A 24,954-nucleotide genomic window follows, 5' to 3' on the forward strand; every position below is an offset into this window, starting at 1 on the left:
CAGAGAAACCCTGAGAAACAGATCAGTGAGAATCAGTGTTACAGTCAAAACGAGTAACTGCAGTTAGAGAATCACAGACAACCATGAAGGTCATGTAATGTAATGTAATGATGATCTGTATGAAAATGAGAAACTCAGTGCCGTTAAAAAAAACTACTTACACACACAGTCTGTACGCCGGCACGCTTTACTTACACACACAGTCTAGACGCCGGCACGCTTTACTTACACACACAGTCTATACGCCGGCACGCTTTACTTACACACACAGTCTAGACGCCGGCACGCTTTACTTACTCACACAGTCTATACGCCGGCACGCTTTACTTACACACAGTCTATACGCCGGCACGCTTTACTTACACACACACAGTCTATACACTGGCACGCTTTACTTACACACAGTCTATACGCGGGCACACTTTACTTACACACAGTCTAACGCCGGCACGCTTTACTTACACACACAGTCTATACGCCGGCACGCTTTACTTACACACAGTCTATACGCCGGCACGCTTTACTTACACACACAGTCTATACGCCGGCACGCTTTACTTACACACAGTCTATACGCCGGCACGCTTTACTTACACACACAGTCTAGACGCCGGCACGCTTTACTTACACACAGTCTATACGCCGGCACGCTTTACTTACACACACAGTCTATACGCCGGCACGCTTTACTTACACACACAGTCTATACGCCGGCACGCTTTACTTACACACACAGTCTAGACGCCGGCACGCTTTACTTACACACACACAGTCTATACACTGGCACGCTTTACTTACACACAGTCTATACGCCGGCACGCTTTACTTACACACACAGTCTATACGCCGGCACGCTTTACTTACACACACAGTCTAGACGCCGGCACGCTTTACTTACACACACAGTCTAGACGCCGGCACGCTTTACTTACACACAGTCTATACGCCGGCACTCTTTACTTACACACACAGTCTATACGCCGGCACGCTTTACTTACACACAGTCTAGACGCCGGCACGCTTTACTTACACACACAGTCTATACACGGCACGCTTTACTTACACACAGTCTAACGCCGGCACGCTTTACTTACACACAGTCTATACGCCGGCACGCTTTACTTACACACAGTCTAGACGCCGGCACGCTTTACTTACACACACAGTCTAGACGCCGGCACGCTTTACTTACACACACAGTCTAGACGCCGGCACGCTTTACTTACACACACAGTCTAGACGCCGGCACGCTTTACTTACACACAGTCTATACGCCGGCACGCTTTACTTACACACACAGTCTATACGCCGGCACGCTTTACTTACACACAGTCTAGACGCCGGCACGCTTTACTTACACACACAGTCTAGACGCCGGCACGCTTTACTTACACACACAGTCTAGACGCCGGCACGCTTTACTTACACACACAGTCTAGACGCCGGCACGCTTTACTTACACACACAGTCTAGACGCCGGCACGCTTTACTTACGCACACAGTCTAGACGCCGGCACGCTTTACTTACACACACAGTCTATACGCCGGCACGCTTTACTTACACACAGTCTATACGCCGGCACGCTTTACTTACACACACAGTCTATACGCCGGCACGCTTTACTTACACACACAGTCTAGACGCCGGCACGCTTTACTTACACACAGTCTAGACGCCGGCACGCTTTACTTACGCACCGTCTATACCCGCACGCTTTACTCACACAGTCTAGACGCCGGCACGCTTTACTTACACACACAGTCTATACGCCGGCACGCTTTACTTACACACACAGTCTAGACGCCGGCACGCTTTACTTACACACACAGTCTATACGCCGGCACGCTTTACTTACACACAGTCTATACGCCGGCACGCTTTACTTACACACACAGTCTATACGCCGGCACGCTTTACTTACACACACAGTCTAGACGCCGGCACGCTTTACTTACACACACAGTCTAGACGCCGGCACGCTTTACTTACACACAGTCTATACGCCGGCACTCTTTACTTACACACACAGTCTATACGCCGGCACGCTTTACTTACACACACAGTCTAGACGCCGGCATGCTTTACTTACACACACACAGTCTATACACTGGCACGCTTTACTTACACACAGTCTATACGCCGGCACGCTTTACTTACACACACAGTCTATACGCCGGCACGCTTTACTTACACACACAGTCTATACGCCGGCACGCTTTACTTACACACACAGTCTAGACGCCGGCACGCTTTACTTACACACACAGTCTAGACGCCGGCACGCTTTACTTACGCACACAGTCTAGACGCCGGCACGCTTTACTTACACACAGTCTATACGCCGGCACGCTTTACTTACACACACAGTCTATACGCCGGCACGCTTTACTTACACACACAGTCTAGACGCCGGCACGCTTTACTTACACACAGTCTATACGCCGGCACGCTTTACTTACACACACAGTCTATACGCCGGCACGCTTTACTTACGCACACAGTCTAGACGCCGGCACGCTTTACTTACGCACACAGTCTAGACGCCGGCACGCTTTACTTACGCACACAGTCTAGACGCCGGCACTCTTTACTTACGCACACAGTCTAGACGCCGGCACTCTTTACTTACGCACACAGTCTAGACGCCGGCACGCTTTACTTACGCACACAGTCTAGACGCCGGCACGCTTTACTTACGCACACAGTCTAGACGCCGGCACGCTTTACTTACGCACACAGTCTAGACGCCGGCACGCTTTACTTACGCACACAGTCTAGACGCCGGCACGCTTTACTTACGCACACAGTCTAGACGCCGGCACGCTTTACTTACACACACAGTCTAGACGCCGGCACGCTTTACTTACACACACAGTCTAGACGCCGGCACGCTTTACTTACAACACAGTCTAGACGCCGGCACGCTTTACTTACACACACAGTCTAGACGCCGGCACGCTTTACTTACACACACAGTCTAGACGCCGGCACGCTTTACTTACACACACAGTCTAGACGCCGGCACGCTTTACTTACACACACAGTCTAGACGCCGGCACGCTTTACTTACACACAGTCTAGACGCCGGCACGCTTTACTTACGCACACAGTCTAGACGCCGGCACGCTTTACTTACGCACACAGTCTAGACGCCGGCACGCTTTACTTACGCACACAGTCTATACGCCGGCACGCTTTACTTACACACAGTCTAGACGCCGGCACGCTTTACTTACGCACACAGTCTAGACGCCGGCACGCTTTACTTACGCACACAGTCTAGACGCCGGCACGCTTTACTTACGCACACAGTCTAGACGCCGGCACGCTTTACTTACGCACACAGTCTAGACGCCGGCACGCTTTACTTACGCACACAGTCTAGACGCCGGCACGCTTTACTTACGCACACAGTCTAGACGCCGGCACGCTTTACTTACGCACACAGTCTAGACGCCGGCACGCTTTACTTACACACACAGTCTAGACGCCGGCACGCTTTACTTACGCACACAGTCTAGACGCCGGCACGCTTTACTTACACACACAGTCTAGACGCCGGCACGCTTTACTTACGCACACAGTCTAGACGCCGGCACGCTTTACTTACGCACACAGTCTAGACGCCGGCACGCTTTACTTACGCACACAGTCTAGATGCCGCACGCTTTACTTACCACAGTCTACGCCGCACTTTACTTACCCACGCTATCCCGCACCTTTACTTACGCACACAGTCTAGATGCCGGCACGCTTTACTTACACACACAGTCTGCTGTCTCTAGTTTATTCTGTGCTTATTGTCTGTTTATTGTTTTCTGTTCTTGCTTTTTGTAAACGTACAGTTTGTCATCAAACTACTACATATTCACTCGTGTCCATGTCAGTGTTTCTGCAGCAGAGAAGCAGCTGAACCCTGAATATGAATAATGACAATAAACTTAATTAAGCTGAACTAAATGGAAAAAACAGGAAGTAACACAGATATAAAATACTGAAGTGTGTGATCACACTGTGATTAATCCAAGTTTAGACACCCAGACTGTGATTAAACAGGGTTTAGATACTCAGACTGTGATTAATCCGAGTTCAGATACTCAGACTGTGATTAATCGGGGTTTAGATATTCAGACTGTGAGTAAACTGAGTTTAGATACTCCGACTGTGTTTAATCCGAGTTCAGATACTCAGACTGTGATTAAACCGGGTTTAGATACTCAGACTGTGATTAAACCGGGTTTAGACACTCAAACTGTGATTAAACCGGGTTTAGACACTCAGACTGTGATTAAACTGAGTTTAGATACTCCGACTGTGTTTAATCCGAGTTCAGATACTCAGACTGTGATTAATCGGGGTTTAGATATTCAGACTGTGAGTAAACTGGGTTCAGATACTCAGACTGTGATTAATCCGAGTTCTGATACTCAGACTGTGATTAAACAGGGTTTAGATATTCAGACTGTGAGTAAACTGGGTTTAGATACTCAGACTGTGATTAATCTGGGTTTTGGTAGTCAGACTAAGACAGAAACAGAGTCAGACTGATCTGAGACTTGTTATCTGGATCAGTGGTCCTGCTGTGGTCCTCAGCATGAGTGTTTATCTGCTGTGCAATGATTTTTGGCTGGATTATTATTGATCTGTGAGCTGAACTGTTTTAGGTTAATAGCTGTTCCAGTGTTTCTGAACGTGGTTCTTCTCTTTTAAAGTGAACAGTCGCTCTGAGTGTTAAACTGCCTCAGTCTGAAATTATTCATTACATCACAAATAAATAAAACATTCTTTACTGTTTATTCTAATTATGCTGATGTGAGGAAGGTTTACTGGCACTGAGCCAATGAGACACCCGAGTGAATTTATAGGAAAAGACAGTGTGTGTAACATTCATTACTTACACACACACACACACACACACACACACAGTCACATAATGTAGACTGTCCTTCAGCTTAAAACCCCACAGAGTCGGTACATTTAGCCCAGCTCTCTCTCTCTCTCTCTCTCTCTGTCTCTTTCTCTCCCTGCTGAAGGTATTAATTGTTTGCGAGGTTGGGGGGAGGTGCGGGGGGAGGTGCTGAATGCTGATTGGTTGCATGCTGGATGTTTCCACAGCAACGTTATCTGGTTGTACGTAGAGTGAAGAAGGTGATTTATCTTATAAATGTAAAAATCCCTCTGTGAGTGTAACAGAGCAGAAAACCAGACTCACCAAATCAGAACTGCAGCTTTTAGTAAAACAGAGAAAAGAGACTCTCTCCCTCGCTTGCTCTCTCTCTCTCTCTCTGTATGATGGTGTGGGATTGTGTGTGTGTGTGTGTTGAGAGGTTGTTTGTAATAATCATTTAATAATAATAATAATAATAATAATACAACCCCATTTCCAAAAAAGTTGGGATACTGTGCAGAAGTTGGGACAGGGGCATGTTTACCACTGGGTTTCATCACCTCTTCTTTAACAGCACTCTGTAAGTGTTTGGGAACTGAGGAGACACTGCTGTAGATTTGAAAGTGAAATATTTTCCTGTTCTTGTTCGATACAGGATTTCAGCTGCTCAACAGTTCAGGGTCTCTTTTGTCATATTTTTCATTTTATAACCCTCCAAATGTTTTCAGTGGTGACAGGTCTGGACTGCAGGCAGGTCAGTTTAGCACCTGGACTCTTTTAATACGGAGCAATGCTGCTGTAATATATGCAGAATGTGGTTTTACATTGTCTTGCTGAAATAATCAAGGCCTTCCCTGAAAAAGATGTCGTCTGGATGGCAGCATATGATGCCAAAACATGTATATATCGTTTAGCATTAATGGTGCCTTCACAGATGTGCATGTCACCCATGCCATGTGCACTAATGCACCCCCCCCCAATACCATCATGAATGCTGGCTTTATAACTGTGTGCTGATAACAAGCTGGATGGTCCCTCCTCTCTTTAGCCCAGAGGACGCAGCATCCATGATTTCCAAAAATATATATATATTTTTTTTTGGACCACAGGACACTAACCCACTTCCCCTCAGTCCATTTTAAATGAGCTCAGGCCCAGAGAAGGTGGCAGTGTTTCTGGATCCTGTTTATATTTGGTTTCTTCTTTGCGTTTTAGAGTTTTAACTTGCATTTGTGGATGCAGTGATGAACTGATTTCACAGACAGTGGTTTTCAGAAGTGTTTCTGAGCCCATGCAGTGATTTCCACTACAGAATCATGTCTGTTTTTAATGCAGTGCTGCCTGAGGGCCCAAAGATCACAGCCAGCAAATACTGGTTTTCGTCCTTTACATACAGAGATTTCTCCAGATTCTCTGAATCTTTTAATGTTATTTTGTATCGTAGATGATGAAAAGCAAAGGTTCCTTGCTATTTTACATTGAGAAACATAAAAAAATATTTTTTTAATTGTTACCCTATTTGATCGTGCAGTCTTTCACAGAGCGGTGAACTCCTCTTCATCTTTACTTCTGAAGGACTCTGCTTCTCTGAGACGCTCTTTTTATACCCAGTCATGTTACTGACCTGCTGTTACACACATTAGTTGTGAGATGTTCCACCAGGTGTTTTTTAGCATTACACAACTTCAGTCTTTTTTTGCCCCTGCCTTTTTTTTGAAAAGTGTTGCTGGCATGAAAAGGGGCAAATTGTTTTAAAAACAATGAATATTCTCAGTTTTAGCATTTAATATGTTGTTTTTGTACTATTTTAAATTAAATATAGAGTTTAAATGATTTGCACATCATTGCATTTTGTTTTTATTTACATTTTGCACAGCGCCACAACCTTTAGTGACACACACACACTGGCATACTGATACACTCAGTGACACACATGCTGATACACAGACACAGATATACTGGCACACACTGACACACAGAGATGACTGCTGTAGTTCCTGACTGTTACTGACTGCACGTTTGACCCCATGTTGTGTCTCGGGGGCTGTGGGATCAGTAACATCTGCCGTTAAAATACTGAACTGGTGATGATGGATTAAAAGCTGGAAGAACCAACCAACAGAGCTTTAGAAGCCATTTTATTAAAACCAACCATAATAAACTGCTGTGCTATGATATCTAGTACCACACTGGAAGAGTCAAACTGTGGACGGCACCAAAGAAAAGAACAAAACAAATCCTCACAACATAATTTAGCTAATCTACACAAGGAAACAAAAGCTAACTACTCTACACTTCCCCGGCCAGTGATCAAAACTACCTGTGGCAATGCCCTTTGACCTGGGGAACTCGATAGAGCAGACTTCAATGTGGTGCAAATGTATAGGCGCCCCTCTTACCTGTTTGAAACCCCAGGAGGTACAAATAATGTCTTTTAAAACGTTAAAACTGTGAAGGTAAAATACCAAACAAAAGCACGTCCCCTAACAGGAGACAAACTCATACACTGAGTTAAAAGAAGTTCTGATGAAATACTTAAAGCAAAGCCCACTGCCAACACAAGACTAAAACAAACTGAAACACAGGACCAGTCCTCTCTCTCTTCAGCCATCTTAAAGGCCTGTTTTAAAACATAGGCTACTCCCCCAACTGCACCAGCTACGTCTCTGATTGGTTAGAGGTCCTCCTCACATGACTGCTTGCAGAGCAGGTACCTCTGTGATGGAAGAGACCAGGAGAGAGACACAAACACAAAAAAAAAACAAATACGTGTTTCACATGTAACAGTTCCTGTAACACTGTGTATCTGAGCGCTGGCATGTTTTTGCCGTGTTAAGCTGGAGGAGGATCTTTGTTGCGGAGCTGATGTTTTTGCTGTGTTAAGCTGGAGGAGGATCTTTGTTGCGGAGCTGATGTTGTGCTGGTCTGTGACTGTAACTGCTGTCAGTGATTTGATCCTGATCTCCTCTTTATATTCACACAGTAAGAAGATGCTGCTGAATCTTATTGTGGAGGAGGAGATCCAGTCAGGTGCCTTCAGTCTCTGCTGGTTTTGCTGAAAAGTGATGATGATGACGGCATTTACTGAACTCCACAAGAGCAGAACATTCAGCACTGCACTGAATTAATTACTGTAATAATGTATTTACTGCACTGAAATATCTGCATTTTATTAACTGCACTGCATTAATAATTTTACACTAATAAATATATTTCTGTGTAATTTAATGCAGGATTTACATTTCAGCCCATCATTTCCACAACAGCACATCCTGCTGCAGTAACAGATCCAGCTCTGAACATGCTAGAAGCAACAGAACCATATTTCCACTCAGAACAGGCAGGGTCCTCCACTGAGGAACAGAGGTGATCTGGAAAACTACAGTGTTGATAACTATAGTTAGAACTGAACTTCTGTTCAGGCCAAACACACCTGAACTGCTTAGAGAACAGAGGACCAGTTCCGTCCTGAAACAGCTGAAGGTCAGTTAGAGCTCTGACTGCACTCTGATTAATCACCGCATTACAGAACAATCACCTACAGATTAACATTAATCACCCTGATAGAGCAGAGAGAGCAGAGAGAGAGAGAGAAGAGAGAGAGAGAGAGAGAGAGAGAAAGAGCAGATAGAGAGAGAGAGAACAGAGAGAAAGAGAACAGAGAGAGAGAGAGAGAGAGAGGGCAGAGAGAGAGAGAGAGAGAGAGAGAGAGAGAGAGAGAGAGAGAGAGAGAGCAGAGAGAGGGAGAAAACAAACAGAGGGAGGGAGAGAGAGAGGGACAGAGAGAAACTCAGAAGACAAAGGGTCATTTTGGGTCATTTTGATTCTTTTTATTTAAAAATATGTCACCAAAAAAACCAAACAAAAGATCAGAAACTGAAGTTTTTACATAAATGTGCAAAAAAAACAAACTGGAAGAAGAAAAACAGAGTTTATAATATTAGTTTTCGGCTGAAGAGCTACAGTTAATTTAATCAGTGAAGAGTTTAATTTCTCTCTGTAATCAGCTCAGATCACAGCAGTGCTGTTTATTACACTGTAATAACACACTGAACTGCACAGGAACACAAATCAGCACTAACACCCCACAGTGTGTGTGTGCGTGTGTGTGTGTGTTAGTTTTCAGGACAGGACAGCGTTTTGGAGAACTGTGTTTTATGGGAGAGACTTGTTTATCCTGTTAAAAACAGTAAATATGTTTATTTGCAGATTAAACAGAAACTGTGGATAAACAGAAGCTGAGAAGCTGCTGTGTAAAAGAACAACAGTGATAGAGTGACTGACGCTGATCACTGATGCTGCAGTTCAGCTGCAGCACTGACTGACTGACTGTATCTACAATAAACAGGCTTACACAGGGGCAAAACTGCTGCATGTATTTGTATATAAAATGTGTTGGTTTCTGTGACGTCACAGAAACAGTGAATTTAAATCAGGCCGCTGGAGTGAACAGAACATTGTGACACTGTAATAATGTTTCCAAACTGCATTAATCTCTTATTTCATAAAAGTAAGGCAAATTCAGTTTTCCACAATATGAGCCCTTTAAGATCTCATCAGTACGAGTCAGCAGTTACTACTGAGCACAAGACCAGGTTCTCCGTGTGTCACTATCAGTTTACACCACTGTTCTGTTCAGCGTTATGAGGATCGAGTCAGCGGGAGATTAATCAGTAACTAAACTCTGAATAAATATGTGCTGTGAAACACCTTCATTAAAGCCAGAGAGAAGAAAAGGCACCAGGAGTGAGTTCGGCAGATCTCCCATCACTAACAGTGCTCTGTCGCTCTACACTGACCATGGGAGCGGTGAGGTTCTCTGACCTAGAACAGGAACTGTTCCAGAACCTCAAGAACCTCAGTCGCAAGATTCCTACTCAAGTTTACTGGCGTAATTAATCATCTAAAGAGAATAACTGATGCGAGGCTGATTCCAGCCTCCACAGTGATCACTTATATATATCACTTATATTTCCTACAAACACTTCATATAACCTCAGAAAAGGTCCCTCATCTTCTAGAGCAGCGGAACCGGAGAAAATAAAAACTTCAATAATGATAAAGTATTTCATTCAAGGATCTCAGTGAGAACAGTGCCTTAATCGGAGGCTTCAGGGATCAGATAGTCTGGCCTGGTCACATCTGAGCAGTCAAACATGATTAAATCAGATCGCTCAGTGAGTCTGAACATGACCTCCGATTTAGCACTAACCATAAACAGGTGACCAATCAGCTCTCACTAACTGGAGCTCTCAAACAGCTCACAAGTAAACCCACAGGAGAACCTACAGGTGAACCCACAGGTAAAATTTCAGGTAAACCTACAGGTAAAACTAGAAAATCAGAGAAGCATTTGTGAATTAAGGAAAAACTTTACACAATTCTCCGTACATTTCAGTTGATTTGAATGTTCTACAGCAGAACCTACAGAACCAAGTGTAAAGTGACCTTCATATAAAACTTGATCATTCTAATTTGGGGGGACTTTAAAAAAGCAATCAGGGCAAATGCGACTTTATAAGGTTTCAAATAAAATCATTTTGAGTTTGGAATGTAGTTCTTATTTCACATCTCACTGTTCTAGATTTTTCACAGGTGAAGAACTGAGTCCCTAAGTCAGCTAGAACATCTCTCACTACAAAGGACCACCAAAGTAAAAAATAAAAAATAAAATAAAAAATCATGTGTACTATTTACAGAACCGAACACGAGTCCACCTTCACTGATCTTATAAGTGGATGATGATGATCTTCTCAGAGTTTCTACAGATCTGCTCAAGTTCTGGAAGATCACAGTGTGTTTTATTGAGAAGCTCTGTGCTGCAGTCAGTGCCACTCCGGACAGTCAGGCTGGCATAGTGACACTGGCACTGCACCCCCCAACTGGCCCCCAGCCTTACACGATGGACCCATCCCTGTTCTGTGCCGGGATCATGACCGGAATGGCCCCCATGCGGCTCAGGTTGGGTGCGGCCATCCTGCTGGGGGCGAAGCTAGGGGGCTGGGGGGCATGGCTAGGGGGCCTCTCATACTCCTCAGACGGGATTTTGTCGTACTGGGCTTTGGTGTACTCGTGCAGGTTGGAGGGGGACATGGAGCCCAGAGAGGAACGCTGACTGCCCACGCTGGTGAAGCTCCGCGCCGTGGAGATCCGACTTTTAGGAGGAGGAACATCCTCTCTGTGGGAGGGTTCAAGGGGGGCAGAGAGAGAGAGAGAGAGAGAGAGAGAGAGAGAGAGGTATGCTTATTATGGAGATCCTGCAGCACTGTGACCCTAATCATGTTCTAGATTTTAATACTGACCACCGATTTATACAGAGATCATTTCTGCTCCAGAATAAAATCTCTGGTCAGCAGATGAGCTTTGTTTGCAGATCCAGATTTTGTTGGCACCTTCAATATTAATGTACTATATTCAATGTACAGAGTTCAGCGTTCGATCTACAGTCTGATAAAGTCTCTGGAAGCGTCCACTTTAGTGCTCGTTACTCTGATCAGATGAAGAGCTGCTCTAAACCATCTGAGACTGAAAACTGGAAGATAAACAATCGAACTACACTGAATATTGCAGATGAAAAGGTTTAAAGGCTGCAGGAGAGTCCTGACTGCAGTCTGATTTAGCTCAGTGTGCAAATCTGTTAGTGTGACTGAAGCACAGAGCCGCCTGCAGGAGCGCTCACTTCAGATATTATTTCCAAAACAAAACACACAAAACATGCAACATTAGATGGAAAATTCAGATCATACACTCGGCCAGAGCAGCACAGACAGAGCAGCACAGAGAGAGCAGCACAGATACAGTGGCAAAGTCAAAAATTCAGACAGCGGTGCAGACAGAGCGGCGCAGACAGAGGAAAAGTAGGAAAAGGTAGTCTTTGATAATGTAATTAAAAGGGTTACTATAGAACAGATTATTAAAATCTTACTGTTTAACTGTCTAATGAGAAAAGACTGCACTGTTAAACAATCTTTAGGACATTTTGTATTTAATAAATCATAAATCCAGCTATCAATATTCTAATACAAACTATTGTGGAATATGCTTCAGAAATACTGTTAGAAATGAACAAGTTCATAAATACAAGAATTTTTACAGGCTGAGCTTTTTAGCTTTCTGAGAAAAACAGTTTTAATAATGGAGCTCAGAGCAGCGAGTGATGTGAGATCAGAGAGATCTGAAAACAGCAGCATTTGAGGGAATTCAGTCAATATTACAGATTAAACAGTCAATATTACAGATTAAACTGCAATATGTGGATGTTCCAGTTAAGACTGCACAGGAAATGAGTCCAGTCTGTGCAATAACCTCAGTAACAAAACACAGGAATAAACACTGAAATATGAGTGGAATAAACTCGCCAAAATAAAAGTCTTTCTGCTCATTTTTCACATTATTTTGATGACAGTTTCATCACAAAGTAAAAACTGACTGGAGCAGTTGGGCTGATGAGATTCTCAGCCAATCCAGAGTTCCTCTCTATCTGCATCTCTAACTAATTAACGAGTAATCAGTCAGTAATAATCCACTCTGAACCATGAGAGAGAGAGAGAGAGAGAGAGAGAGAGAGAGAGCAGACAAAGAGAGAGAGGGGTAGTGGGGGCGAGACAGGCTCATTTGGTTAATCCTCTTTGTCCCAGTCAGACTGAGGGAGCACAAAGGGGGGGTGAGCAGAGGCCCAGTGGGGGATTGACCTCCTCGGCCCTAACCCCACCACAACTGCCCCTTAACATCCCACCACTTCGCTTAACCCCCCATCTCCCACATCACCCCCACAATTTTCCTTTCTACTCTTCTGAATCGCACCCACCTCTCACAGAGAGAGGAATGTGGGGGGCGCTTTGGGTGGTGGTACCGACTGAACAAACAAAAGAGCAGAACTGATTACAGCAGCGCAGAGAATCAGCTCTGTGGGGTTGGGGGTGTGCAGGGGGGCTGTGATTGGAGGAGAGGCAGAAAAAGCTGAGCAAACCAAACGGATACAGACTTGGTGACGTGGAGCCAACGGCATTCAGCTCAAAGCCCCCCTCTCTCTCTCTCTCTGTCTCTCTCTGTCTCTCTCTGTCTCTCTCTGTCTCTCTCTCTACTCAGTAAACCTCTCTTCACCAGTCAGGTCAGCAGGTGCTCTTACAAGGACACAGAGAGAGGAAAGTGTAGCATCACCGCTATAGAGGACAGCGTCACGTCAGCGTTAGAGAGGACAGCGCCGCTTCAGAGTTCTGAAAGCTGTTTCCGAAGCTAAGATAATGAAGCGATATTATGTCCCATAACTAAATTTGAATCTTTTTGATATGGAATATTTTTCTTACACCTTGAAACATGGTTCTTTGGCCTTAGTGTCTCTGTGAGGTCTGTGTTATGTTCCTTGAGAAGAATGAGATAAGAACCTGTTATGATGATCAGCTGTTTTAGCAGATTGGCTGGAACCAATCAGAGTCATGAACAGAATTTATTCGTCCCATATTTTGTTTGTTTGATTTACACATAACACTGAACACGAGAGCTCTGACAGCATTTTACACAGAGAATTATGTTCATTGAAAAGTAAGAGTTAATAGAAACCAACAAAACCACTAAGAATCCTGGGAAGCTTTTTGGGTAAAAGACTCTGGTCTGTAGGACTAATCCAGATTAATTGATCTGAATCAGATTTTATCTTAGTAACTCAGGGTTATACCAGAAATAGCCAATTATTATTCTTAATAAATGTATGTGTAATTGGGTGAAAGGTGACACTTTGGGGTTTTCAGCCTGACTGACCGACTCTCGCTGACGTCATTGAAAGGGACGCTGTCTCTCTGACTCTGAGTTTCAATTATAGCAGTTTTGAATTTTAATGATGAATCTGCAATTGTGTATGTAGATTGTCTATTTTACATATAATTTGCATAAAGGTATAACTGCTTTGAACAAATATGTTTTTTGGGGGGAAGACACCTGTGATTGCTCTCACCCCCACCTCTCTCTCTTGACTCTTTTCAGACTATTAGACTCTTTATACTAACCGTGCATTAGAAGACTTTAGTCTTTTTAAAGTCAGACATCCTCTCACACCTAAAGACAATCAGAGTTTTAGTCACAGACTGTGATTTTGCGAACACTGGGGATCTTGCAGAGTCACTATTTGCAAAACTGCAACTAGATTTTTGAGAGTATTTCCCATCATGCACCTGGTGGAAAAATTTACAAGCAGAGAAACACTTTTTTCGTTCTTTACTGTATAGCAGCACAAATGGACAGATACGTTAACTGGGCATGTAAAGATCTGAGGCTCAGCCCAGTTCACTGTAGAACTGTATACTCTGGCAGATCAACACCCAGAATTTATTAATTAACCTGTAAAATGTTACTTTTTAATTTAACAAAGATTTACACATCAGCGAAACATGCAGTGATTCAGCAATGTTTATTGGATATTATGAACTAAACCATAAAAAACTAACAAAATACGAAACCCTGTAACAGAAAGAAGAAACTGTTTAACCCAGCTTAATTTTTCAGAATTATATGATTACTGATTTCAGGCTCTCACGCATGCATTGTCTCTCTCTCTCTCTCTCTCTCTCTCTCTCTCTCTCTTTTTTCTCTTTATCTCTCTCCATCTCTTTCTTTCTTTTTCTTTATCTTTCTCTTTTTCTCTTTCTTTCTCTTTACCTCTCTTTCTTTCTCTTTACCTCTCTCTCACTTTCTTTCTCTTTATCTCTCTCTCTCTCTCTCTCTTTCTTTTTTTTTATCACTCTCTCTCTCTCATGCACTTGCTCTCTCTCCCAGCCCTGGCACGTCAGTATTTGCATGAGCCAAGACTTGAAACTTACGATAATATTAAACACAGTTGATTTTGTCGCAGCATCAAGACAAGAAAAAGACTGACCTAAAACATCCGTCCTGACCACCTCACACTAAACGATCGAGATGACGCGAGCGCAACACGATTTTATTCCAACATTGGAAATTTGAAAATGTGAACTGTGAAAGTGAAATTGTTTGAAAAGTTGTTTGGTGTGAGGCCGGCATTCGTCTGTCGAGTCTCTAGTCTTGTGTCCCTGGTGAAGTCTGTGTGTGTTTGCACATTTGCGCATCTGTTCATGTTTGCGCGCCTGTACATGTTTGCGTGTTTGCGCATGTTAGCGTGTGTGTTTGCGCATGTTTGCGTGTGTTTGTGCTCGTCTGTGCATGTTTGTGTGTGTTTGCGGGACTGTGCGTGTTTGTTCGTGTTTTGTGTGTATTTGCACGTGTGTGTGTGTGTATTTGCACGTCTGTGTGTGTGTATTTGCACGTCTGTGTGTGTGTATTTGCACGTCTGTGTGTGTTTGCGCATGTTTGCGCATCTGTGTGTGTTTGCGCATGTTTGCACGCCTGTGAGTGTTTGTGTGTTTGCGGGACTGTGCGTGTTTGTGCGTGTCTGTGTGTGTTTATGCGTGTGTGCATGTTTGTGCGTGTTTGCACATTTGTTTGTGTTTGCGCGTGTGATTGTGTGTGTTTGCGCGTATGTGCGTGTCTGTGCCTGTAAACACGTGTTTGCGCGTGTTTGTGTGCGTTTGCGCATTTGTGTGTGTGAAATGAAGCGGTCAGTGCGAGATGAAGCACTCATGGAGATGAAGCGGTCGGTGAGAGATGAAGCGGTCGGTGCGAGATGAAGCGGTCGGTGAGAGATGAAGCAGTCAGTGAGAGATGAAGCAGTCAGTGAGAGATGAAGCGGTCGGTGCGAGATGAAGCGGTCGGTGCGAGATGAAGCGGTCGGTGCGAGATGAAGCGGTCAATACCTGATCTCGTGGGAAATCTCCTTCTCGTACTTCTTCTTTTGACGAGCGCGACAGCAGCAGAACAAGATTAGCGCGATGAGGATAAGAATTAGCAGCACACAGATCACAGAGCCGGCGATCACACCAGCCGTGTTAGGAGCTATAGAGAGAGAGAGACACAGAGAGAGAGAGAGAGAGAGAGAGAGAGAGAGAGAGAGAGAGAGAGAGAGAGAGAGAGAAGATAAAGACAGAACAGTGAGGAAAATTATTACAGATTAATATTCTGCACTGAAGTTTAACTCCTTCAGAGAGTGGAGTGTGTGTCAGATCTATACTGTGGTCTTTATAGGAGTGTGTACAGGGGCCTGTACTGGGGCGTGTATAGGTGTCTGTACTAGGATCTGTATAGGGGTGTTTAGAGGGGTCTGTACTGGGGTCTGTACAGGGGTCTTTACTGTGGTCTTTATAGGGGTCTGAACTAGGGTGTGTATAGGAGTCTGTCCTGAGGTCTGTATAGGGGTGTTTAGAGGAGTTTGTACTGGGGTGTGTATAGGAGTCTGTACTAGGGTGTATGAGGATCTGTATTAGGGCTTGTACTGGGGTGTGTATAGGGGTCTGTACTGGGGGTGTGTATAGGGGTCTGTATGAGGGTCTGTACTGGGGTCTGTATATGTATGTGTAGTTGTATAGATAATCACATATTGTGGGTGCGTGTGTGTGTGAGAGAGAGACTCACGTTGTGTAATGTTGAGCTCTAGAACACACTCATCGGTTCCTACGCGGTTCTTGGCGGTGCAGCGGTACGTTCCTGAAACAGCCTCAGTGGCATTGCGGATGCTGATGGTTCCCCCGACAGAATCTGACAGAAAACACCACTTTAATACACACCGGCTCACACACCTGCACACGCCGCACACACACACACGCACACACGCTGTATGTTTGTCTGTGGGTGTATTGTGTGTGTGTGTGTGTGTGTGTTACCCAGTACTGCATTAGCTGGTAGCAGTTTGTTGCCGCTGGTTTTGTCCCAGATGTACTGCAGAGGACTCGTTCCATCAGACGACTTACACTTAAGAACCACATCTTTGCCCACCTGAGCAGAACCCTCAATAGAACACCTGGGCTTAGAGGGCCGCACTGAGAGAAAGACAGAGAGAGAGACAGAGAGAGAGACAGAGAGAGAGCATATACAATGGAAGACAGGTGCAAATAACCACTTCTCAAAAACACAACTTCTCTTCACTCTCAAACACACACACACACACACACACACACACACACACACACACACACACACGCTGATATAAATCTCAGGTTCATAATTAGCAGCTCTGATCAGGAGGAGGATTACAGCTTCTGTCAATCAACCTAATTAAAAACAGCAGACGGCCAAGTGAGCAATTAAAGAAAAGCTGGAGAGAGAGAGAGAGAGAGAGAGAGAGAGAGAGAGAGAGAGAGAGAACGAACGAACAGAGAGACATAAAAGGAAGAATAACTGAAGGCCACGTTTGCAGACTGAAGCCTGAAAGTAAACACACAAACACACGTACATGCAAACACACGCACGCGCACACACATGCGCACACGCACACACAGACACACACACACTGGGTTGGCAGGAGATGAAATGGGAATTCAGAAAATAAACAAAGCGAGACGAGCTTCATCTGGAGGAGAGAGAGAAGGGAGAGAGAGAGAGAGAGAGAGAGACTAACAGAGAAAAAAGATACTGACAGAGAAAATATTTAAATATGTAATTAAACCCATACTCCTGTGTAGTGAACCAATAATTTATCAAAAAGACACATTATGGGACACGACTCCAATGGAAAATCTCACCATCACACACCACAGCCCAGTCCACCATCTCACCATCACACACCACAGCCCAGTCCACCATCTCACCATCACACACCACAGCCCAGTCCACCATCTCACCATTACACACCACAGCCCAGTCCACCATCTCACCATTACACACCACAGCCCAGTCCACCCTCTCACCATCACACACCACAGCCCAGTCCACCATCTCACCATCACACACCACAGCCCAGTCCACCATCTCACCATTACACACCACAGCCCAGTCCACCATCTCACCATCACACACCACAGCCCAGTCCACCATCGCACCATTACACACCACAGCCCAGTCCACCATCTCACCATCACACACCACAGCCCAGTCCACCATCTCACCAACACACACCACAGCCCAGTCCACCATCTCACCAACACAGATCAGAATGATCCACAAAACATACCAAAAACAATATATCAATAATTGGACCAATGAAATTGCCACAGTTAATAAATTAGAATGCTGCAGATCCTGAAGAGAGAATACAGACTAGCAGATTATCTGATCAAAATAAAAACCCCAAAGAAAGAAACATCTTAACAATGTTCAGACTGAGTGATCATAATTTAGAAACAGAAAAAGGCCATAAAACACTGGAGGCCCAGAGAAGAACGAGTATGTAATCAGTGCAGTTCAGGACAAACAGAAACAGAGCAGCACTTTCTCTCCTCCTGTAACCGATATAAAGACCTCAGAGAAGATTATTCAGCTCAGTTGAAACTTATATCCCATCATTTAAAGAGAAAACGACTAAAACAGAAGATCTGTTAGGGGTGTGTTTAGGAGAGACTCCAGAATGTGCTGAACTATCAGCTAAATATGTTCACAGCTGCCACAAACGCAGAGAACAGAGTGACACAGCACCTTAAACTGATCCCATGGAAACGTATCATTTATTTATTTGATGTTGTGTGTATTTTACAATGTGTATGTTTATGTATGTATATGTGTATGTACATATGAATATTTTATTATTTTAGTCTTTCTTTTATATATTATTTCCTTCTTCACCATTATCTTCATATTCTACTAGGATATTTTAATTGCTTTGGCAACAATTCATTACAATTCATGCCAATAAAGTTATTTGAATTGAATTGAATTGAAAAGAGAGTGACTAACAGAGGAGAGAGAGAGACTGACAGAACAGAGAGACTAACAGAGGAAAGAGAGACTGACAGAGAGAAAGAGAGACTGACAATTGAAAAAGAGAGAGACTGACAGAGAGAGACTAACTGAGAAAAGAGAGAGAGACTGACAGAGAAGAGAGAGACTAACAGAGAAAACAGAGAGAGACTGACAGAACAGAGAGAGACTAACAGAGAAAACAGAGAGAGACTGACAGAACAGAGAGAGACTAACAGAGAAAAGAGAGAGAGACTGACAGAACAGAGAGAGACTGACAGAGAAAAGAGAGACTGAGAGAACAGAGAGACTAACAGAGAAGAGAGAGAGAGACTAACAGAGAAAAGAGAGAGAGACTAACTGAGAAAACAGAGAGAGACTGACAGAACAGAGAGAGACTAACAGAGAAAAGAGAGCGAGACTGACAGAACAGAGAGAGACTGACAGAGAAAAGAGAGACTGACAGAACAGAGAGACTAACTGAGAAGAGAGAGAGACTGACAGAGAAAAGAGAGACTAACTGAGAAGAACAGAGAGAGACTGACAGAGAAAAGAGAGAGAGACTAACTGAGAAAACAGAGAGAGACTGACAGAGAAAAGAGAGAGAGACTAACTGAGAAAACAGAGAGACTGACAGAACAGAGAGAGACTAACAGAGAAAAGAGAGCGAGATTGACAAAACAGAGAGAGACTGACAGAGAAAAGAGAGAAACTAACTGAGAAAACAGAGAGAGACTGACAGAACAGAGAGACTAACAGAGAAGAGAGAGACTGACAGAACAGAGAGAGACTAACTGAGAAAACAGAGAAGAGAGAGAGACTAACAGAGAAAAGAGAGAGAGACTAACTGAGAAAACAGAGAAAGACTGACAGAACAGAGAGAGACTAACAGGGAAAAGAGAGAGAGACTGACAGAACAGAGAGAGACTGACAGAGAAAAGAGAGACTGACAGAACAGAGAGACTAACAGAGAAGAGAGAGAGAGACTAACTGAGAAAACAGAGAGAGACTGACAGAACAGAGAGAGACTAACAGAGAAAACAGCGAGACTGACAGAACAGAGAGAGACTGACAGAGAAAAGAGAGACTAACTGAGAAAACAGAGAGACTGACAGAACAGAGAGACTAACAGAGGAGAGAGACTAACTGAGAAAACAGAGAGAGACTGACAGAACAGAGAGACTAACGGAGAAAACAGAGAGAGACTGACAGAACAGAGAGACTAATAGAGAAAACAGAGAGAGACTGACAGAGAAAAGAGAGAGAGACTAACTGAGAAAACAGAGAGAGACTGACAGAACAGAGAGACTAACAGAGAAAACAGAGAGAGACTGACAGAGAAAAGAGAGAGAGACTAACTGAGAAAACAGAGAGAGACTGACAGAACAGAGAGACTAACAGAGAAGAGAGAAAGACTGACAGAGAAAAAAGAGAGAGACTGAGAAAACAGAGAGAGACTGACAGAACAGAGAGAGACTAACTGAGAAAACAGAGAGAGACTGACAGAACAGAGAGAGAGACTAACAGAGAAAACAGAGAGAGACTGTCAGAACAGAGAGAGACTAACAGAGAAGAGAGAGAGAGACTAACTGAGAAAAGAGAGACTGACAGAACAGAGAGAGACTAACAGAGAAAAGAGAGACTGACAGAACAGAGAGACTAACAGAGAAAACAGAGAGAGACTGTCAGAACAGAGAGAGACTAACAGAGAAAACAGAGAGAGACTGTCAGAACAAAGAGAGACTAACAGAGAAGAGAGAGAGAGACTGACAGAGAAAAGAGAGACTGAGACAGATAGTCTTCATCAATCCCAGCCTGCTGTGACTGTGATAGTGTGTGTGTAACCGTGTGATGTATAACCATGTAGTGGTGTACATGGTACGGTATGATAGTGCATGTTTGACTGGGAAACGTACACATGTGATAGTGTGGTAGTGCACATGTAACTGACAGCGTGAGTTTAATAATGCGAGTGTGATTATGATATTGTGTGCGTGATGGTGCATGTGACTGACGGTATGCACGTGATAGGGTGACATAGTGGAAGTGTGGTAATGTGCGTGTGACTGTGTGGTAGAGCACGTGTGATTGGGAAATGTACACACGTAATAGTGTGGTAGTGCACATGTAACTGATTAGTGTGATTGTGCATGCAAGTCATGATAGTGTGCACAGATGTGTGTGACGATACACATATGATTGTGATAGTGTTTTGCTTTGTGTTAGTGTGCATGCTTTAATGTGTTAGTGTGTGTATAGTGTGACTGTTAGTGTGCATGTTTGTTAATCTATGTGTGTTAATGTGTATATGATAGTGTTACTGTATGTGTGTTATAGTGCTTTAGCATACGTGTGATAGTGTGTTAGTGTGTGGGTTGGTGTGTATGCGTGAGTGTGTTTTGGTGTACGTATGTGTTGGTGTGTATGGTGTTAGTGTACATGTGATTTAGTGTGTTGAGTATGCATATAATAGCATGTGTGTGTGTGTGTGTGTGTGTGTGTGTGTGTGTGTTTGCAAGTGTGTGTATAAAAGCTGTGAGCTGACGAATTCCTTGATCTTACACACTCTTACACAGCGACTCACGTTTACTTTCAGGTCTAAATTGCACACTATAGTCAAACTGACCGGTTTAAACTGACCAACACAACAGCATCACACTGCCTCAGTGGTTCCTGCAGAGTTTGAAGGTCGAGCTCTCCTTTTATTTACTGTCTGGGATTCAGCTGGTCAGCAGACCGGAGTGCCGTCATCACGGCTGTCCAGCCCAGCGTCCCTCCTGAAGCCCAGTGCTGATAAGACGTGAATGAGACACAAGACCCCACGAAAAAACCCTTTCATAGAATACAATCAGCTCCGGACTGCAGCGTTTCAGAGCGCCGGTCACCATCAGCGCTGCACACACTCTGCCTGCCGTCTCGCTCTGTTTCAGTGCTGCTGCAGTGCCGCTCTCTGAGGACGCGCTCTGTCCTTGCGCCGTGGAGACGAGTTTAATATGAGGCTCACGCACACATCCAGACAGCATCTGCTCTGAATGCAGGTAGTTGGTCCCCCACGGCAACAGGACACATCAGGGTGGACGCTGAGGCCGGAGGACAAAACACCTGCTCGTTCTGCTTCAATGGCTCCACCCATCCACAATCAGCCAATCAGACGTGTCATGCAGCAAGTTCTCGATTTGAATTGGTCCTCTGACCTTTTACTGTGTCCGGTCAAAGCCACTGGACGCTGATGGGCTTCACCTTCAGCAGACGATCTCGTTCGCCGTCTTTCAGCAGTTTCAATTATTCGACTGGACGAGTTCAGAGTGAGTTCACACTGCCTGTCTGGTTCAGCCCTGCTGCTCTCGCTCAGTCCCTGCAGTTGGTTTGAACACATTCCTTTCACAGCCAAAACTGCGTGGACCCCCTTTAATTACTGTGTCCAACCATTCCAGCTCCGTTACAGCCACAGCCCTGCGGATCCTCACAGCTGCAGGTTTGAATTGAGTGTCAGAGATTGACAGATTGTGATAGGAACCAGACGTCCACCTCTAAAAGCTCCCTCACAGAAAGTTCCTACATGAAAGGGTTATGAATTCACTGCCTGATGACCGAGACACTGTTTTATGATAGGATAAAAAAATCTAACCAAATTATGATTAAATCTGATAAGCTTATATCGTGATGCATCCAATGATCACTTATCACGACTCCTGAGCAAACGGAGCGTTTACTGTCAGCCAGGAGGAAATCCGGAATACGCAGCCTGGTTGGGAATTTCTGTGAGAGACGCTGCTGTGAGGATGTTTACTGACCGTCAGAAAAAACGGACTGTTCAGCTCACACGGAATTACACAGCAACGTGTACACCTTCAAACGGATGGTTCTTCAAAGGTTCTTTGGTAAAGACAATGGCTCTGTACAGAACGATGAACACTCACAGAACCATTTGCATGTGTAAATGGTTCTCTGCATGGTGAAACGGTTCTTTAGATTGATGGAGAATGTGTTGTATATGGTTCTAAATAGCACCAGAAAGGGTTCTGTTATTGTAAGCTTGTAACAGCTGAAGAACCCTTTTTGGCGCTATACAGAACCATTTCTTCATACAGAGAACCAATAATGGATAAAAATGGTTCTATATAAAACTATTACCTGTAACCCTTGAAGAACCATGTTTAAGAGTGTATATAAATCTAATGACCTCACTGACGGTTCACACTCAGTGTAAAGTCTGAAGTTCACTATGTTTGACGATGAAGCGCCAACATCAGCACTTCAGCTCCTGAAATCCTCTACAGACCAACACACACAGCACCGAGCTGTGACTGATCACTATTTATCCATGAACAATGCTTTAAAAAAAGCTAAAACGTCTCTTTATGACGTCTTTTCTTCTCTGTGATTCACTCTTAACTGCAGTTACTGGTTTTCACTGCTAAAGCCTCGGGTCACTACACAACGACTGAAGTCTGAACAGATTATAAAGACTGGCCATCTCACACTGTCCGACTGTTTTTTGCTGATTTTTTGGGTGACTGAAATATTGGGATCACATGCTGAACGTTTAGAGATCACACGCTAAACGATTAGGAATCACACGCTAAACGATTAGGGATCACGTGGTAATCGATTAGGGATCACGCGGTAATCGATTAGGGATCACGCGGTAATCGATTAGAAATCACACACTAATCTATCAGAGATCACACACTAAACGATTAAAGATCACGCGCAAAACAATTAGGGATCACACGCTAAACGATTAGGGATCACATGCTAAACGATTAAGATCACACGTTAAACGATTAAAGATCACACGTTAAACGATTAAAGATCACACGCTAAACGATTAGGGATCACACGCTAAACGATTAGGGATCACACGCTAAACGATTAAAGATCACACGTTAAACGATTAAAGATCACACGTTAAACGATTAGGGATCACACGCTAAACGATTAAAGATCACACGTTAAACGATTAAAGATCACACGCTAAACGATTAGGGATCACACGCTAAACGATTAGGGATCACACGCTAAACGATTAAAGATCACACGTTAAACGATTAAAGATCACACGTTAAACGATTAGGGATCACACGCTAAACGATTAAAGATCACACGTTAAACGATTAAAGATCACACGTTAAACGATTAGGGATCACACGCTAAACGATTAAAGATCACACGTTAAACGATTAAAGATCACACGTTAAACGATTAGGGATCACACGCTAAACGATTAAAGATCACACGTTAAACGATTAAAGATCACACGCTAAACGATTAAAGATCACACGCTAAACGATTAGGGATCACACGCTAAACGATTAAAGATCACACGCTAAACGATTAGGGATCACACGCTAAACGATTAAAGATCACACGCTAAACGATTAAAGATCACACGCTAAACAACTTGACAAGCTGAACTGAACAGAACTCACAGAACGTGTTCTCCCATTACTAGGACACACAAATAAACAAACGTGGAGCTGCTGCTGCTGTTTTCTCTGCTGTTTGCGCTGAAACAGTAAAGAAGCAGCAGGTAAACTTGTTTAATGAGGATCATGGATTTAAAAAAGTGATCAGTTTCGTGGTTTTTAGAGTTTTAGATGTACATTTGTTATTGTTTACTAGCTGTATTTTCTTCTTTCGTGCTCTCAGTTTTCATTGGCTGTTGGAGGAGTCTGTTCAGATTGAGTCGTTGACCGGTTTATGTTAGATTTCACTCAGTCGGGTCGAAAAAAATCAAACATGTTTGATAAACTTCAACTGGTCTGAAACGCGATTGGGATGCAGTAAATCTGAGTCAGCACCCCTCACACATGACTCGACTCTCTCTCCAACCGTCGACTCAGACTGACCCAAAAATCTGCAGACTAGAGTCACCCAGCTCAGACTCAGACTGAGGATCAGGGCTAAAATCGGGGTAAAAGTCGTGTAGAGTAACCCCGGCTTAACACTGACTGACTCTCACTGATCTGTTTCTCAGTGTCAGTCTGTCATCACTGATTAATCTAAACACTTCTGTCCAATCACAGGCTGGTTCATTCCTCCTTTCCTCTGTATTCAAGTCAAGTCAAATTTATTTGTATAGCGCTTTTTACAACTGATGTTGTCACAAAGCAGCTTCACAGAAATCCATTAAGGACAAAGTTTTAACCTGAAATGTAAATCCTCCAAGTGAGCAAGCCAGGAAAAACTCCCTCAGAGCTGAGGAAGAAACCTTGGGAGGAACCCCAATTCAGTGTTTTAATCAAAATAATTATTTAATATATTAGCTGTAAAACTTATTCTCTGTTCATGTTGCTCTTGTGTTGCTATTTCCTATCCAGTGTGGTCCAGA

The 24,954-nt window shown here is 43.9% G+C and overlaps 1 protein-coding gene across 1 annotated transcript in view; it reads right to left on the bottom strand.

The window, feature by feature from the left end:
- Positions 1-8,829: 8,829 nt before the first annotated feature.
- Positions 8,830-24,954, bottom strand: part of cxadr (CXADR Ig-like cell adhesion molecule) — a 42,798-nt gene continuing 26,673 nt past the window's right edge. Inside the window, exons 4-7 of the mRNA XM_036594357.1 lie at positions 16,613-16,768; positions 16,365-16,487; positions 15,650-15,788; positions 8,830-11,067 (exon numbers count right to left, since the gene is read on the bottom strand). Of these exons, the coding sequence (XP_036450250.1) occupies positions 10,785-11,067; positions 15,650-15,788; positions 16,365-16,487; positions 16,613-16,768 (701 nt within the window). The 3' untranslated portion in view covers positions 8,830-10,784. The remainder of the gene's footprint in view (positions 11,068-15,649; positions 15,789-16,364; positions 16,488-16,612; positions 16,769-24,954) is intronic.

Source organism: Colossoma macropomum, unplaced genomic scaffold (assembly GCF_904425465.1).
Source record: "Colossoma macropomum unplaced genomic scaffold, Colossoma_macropomum, whole genome shotgun sequence".
NCBI lineage: Eukaryota > Metazoa > Chordata > Actinopteri > Characiformes > Serrasalmidae > Colossoma > Colossoma macropomum.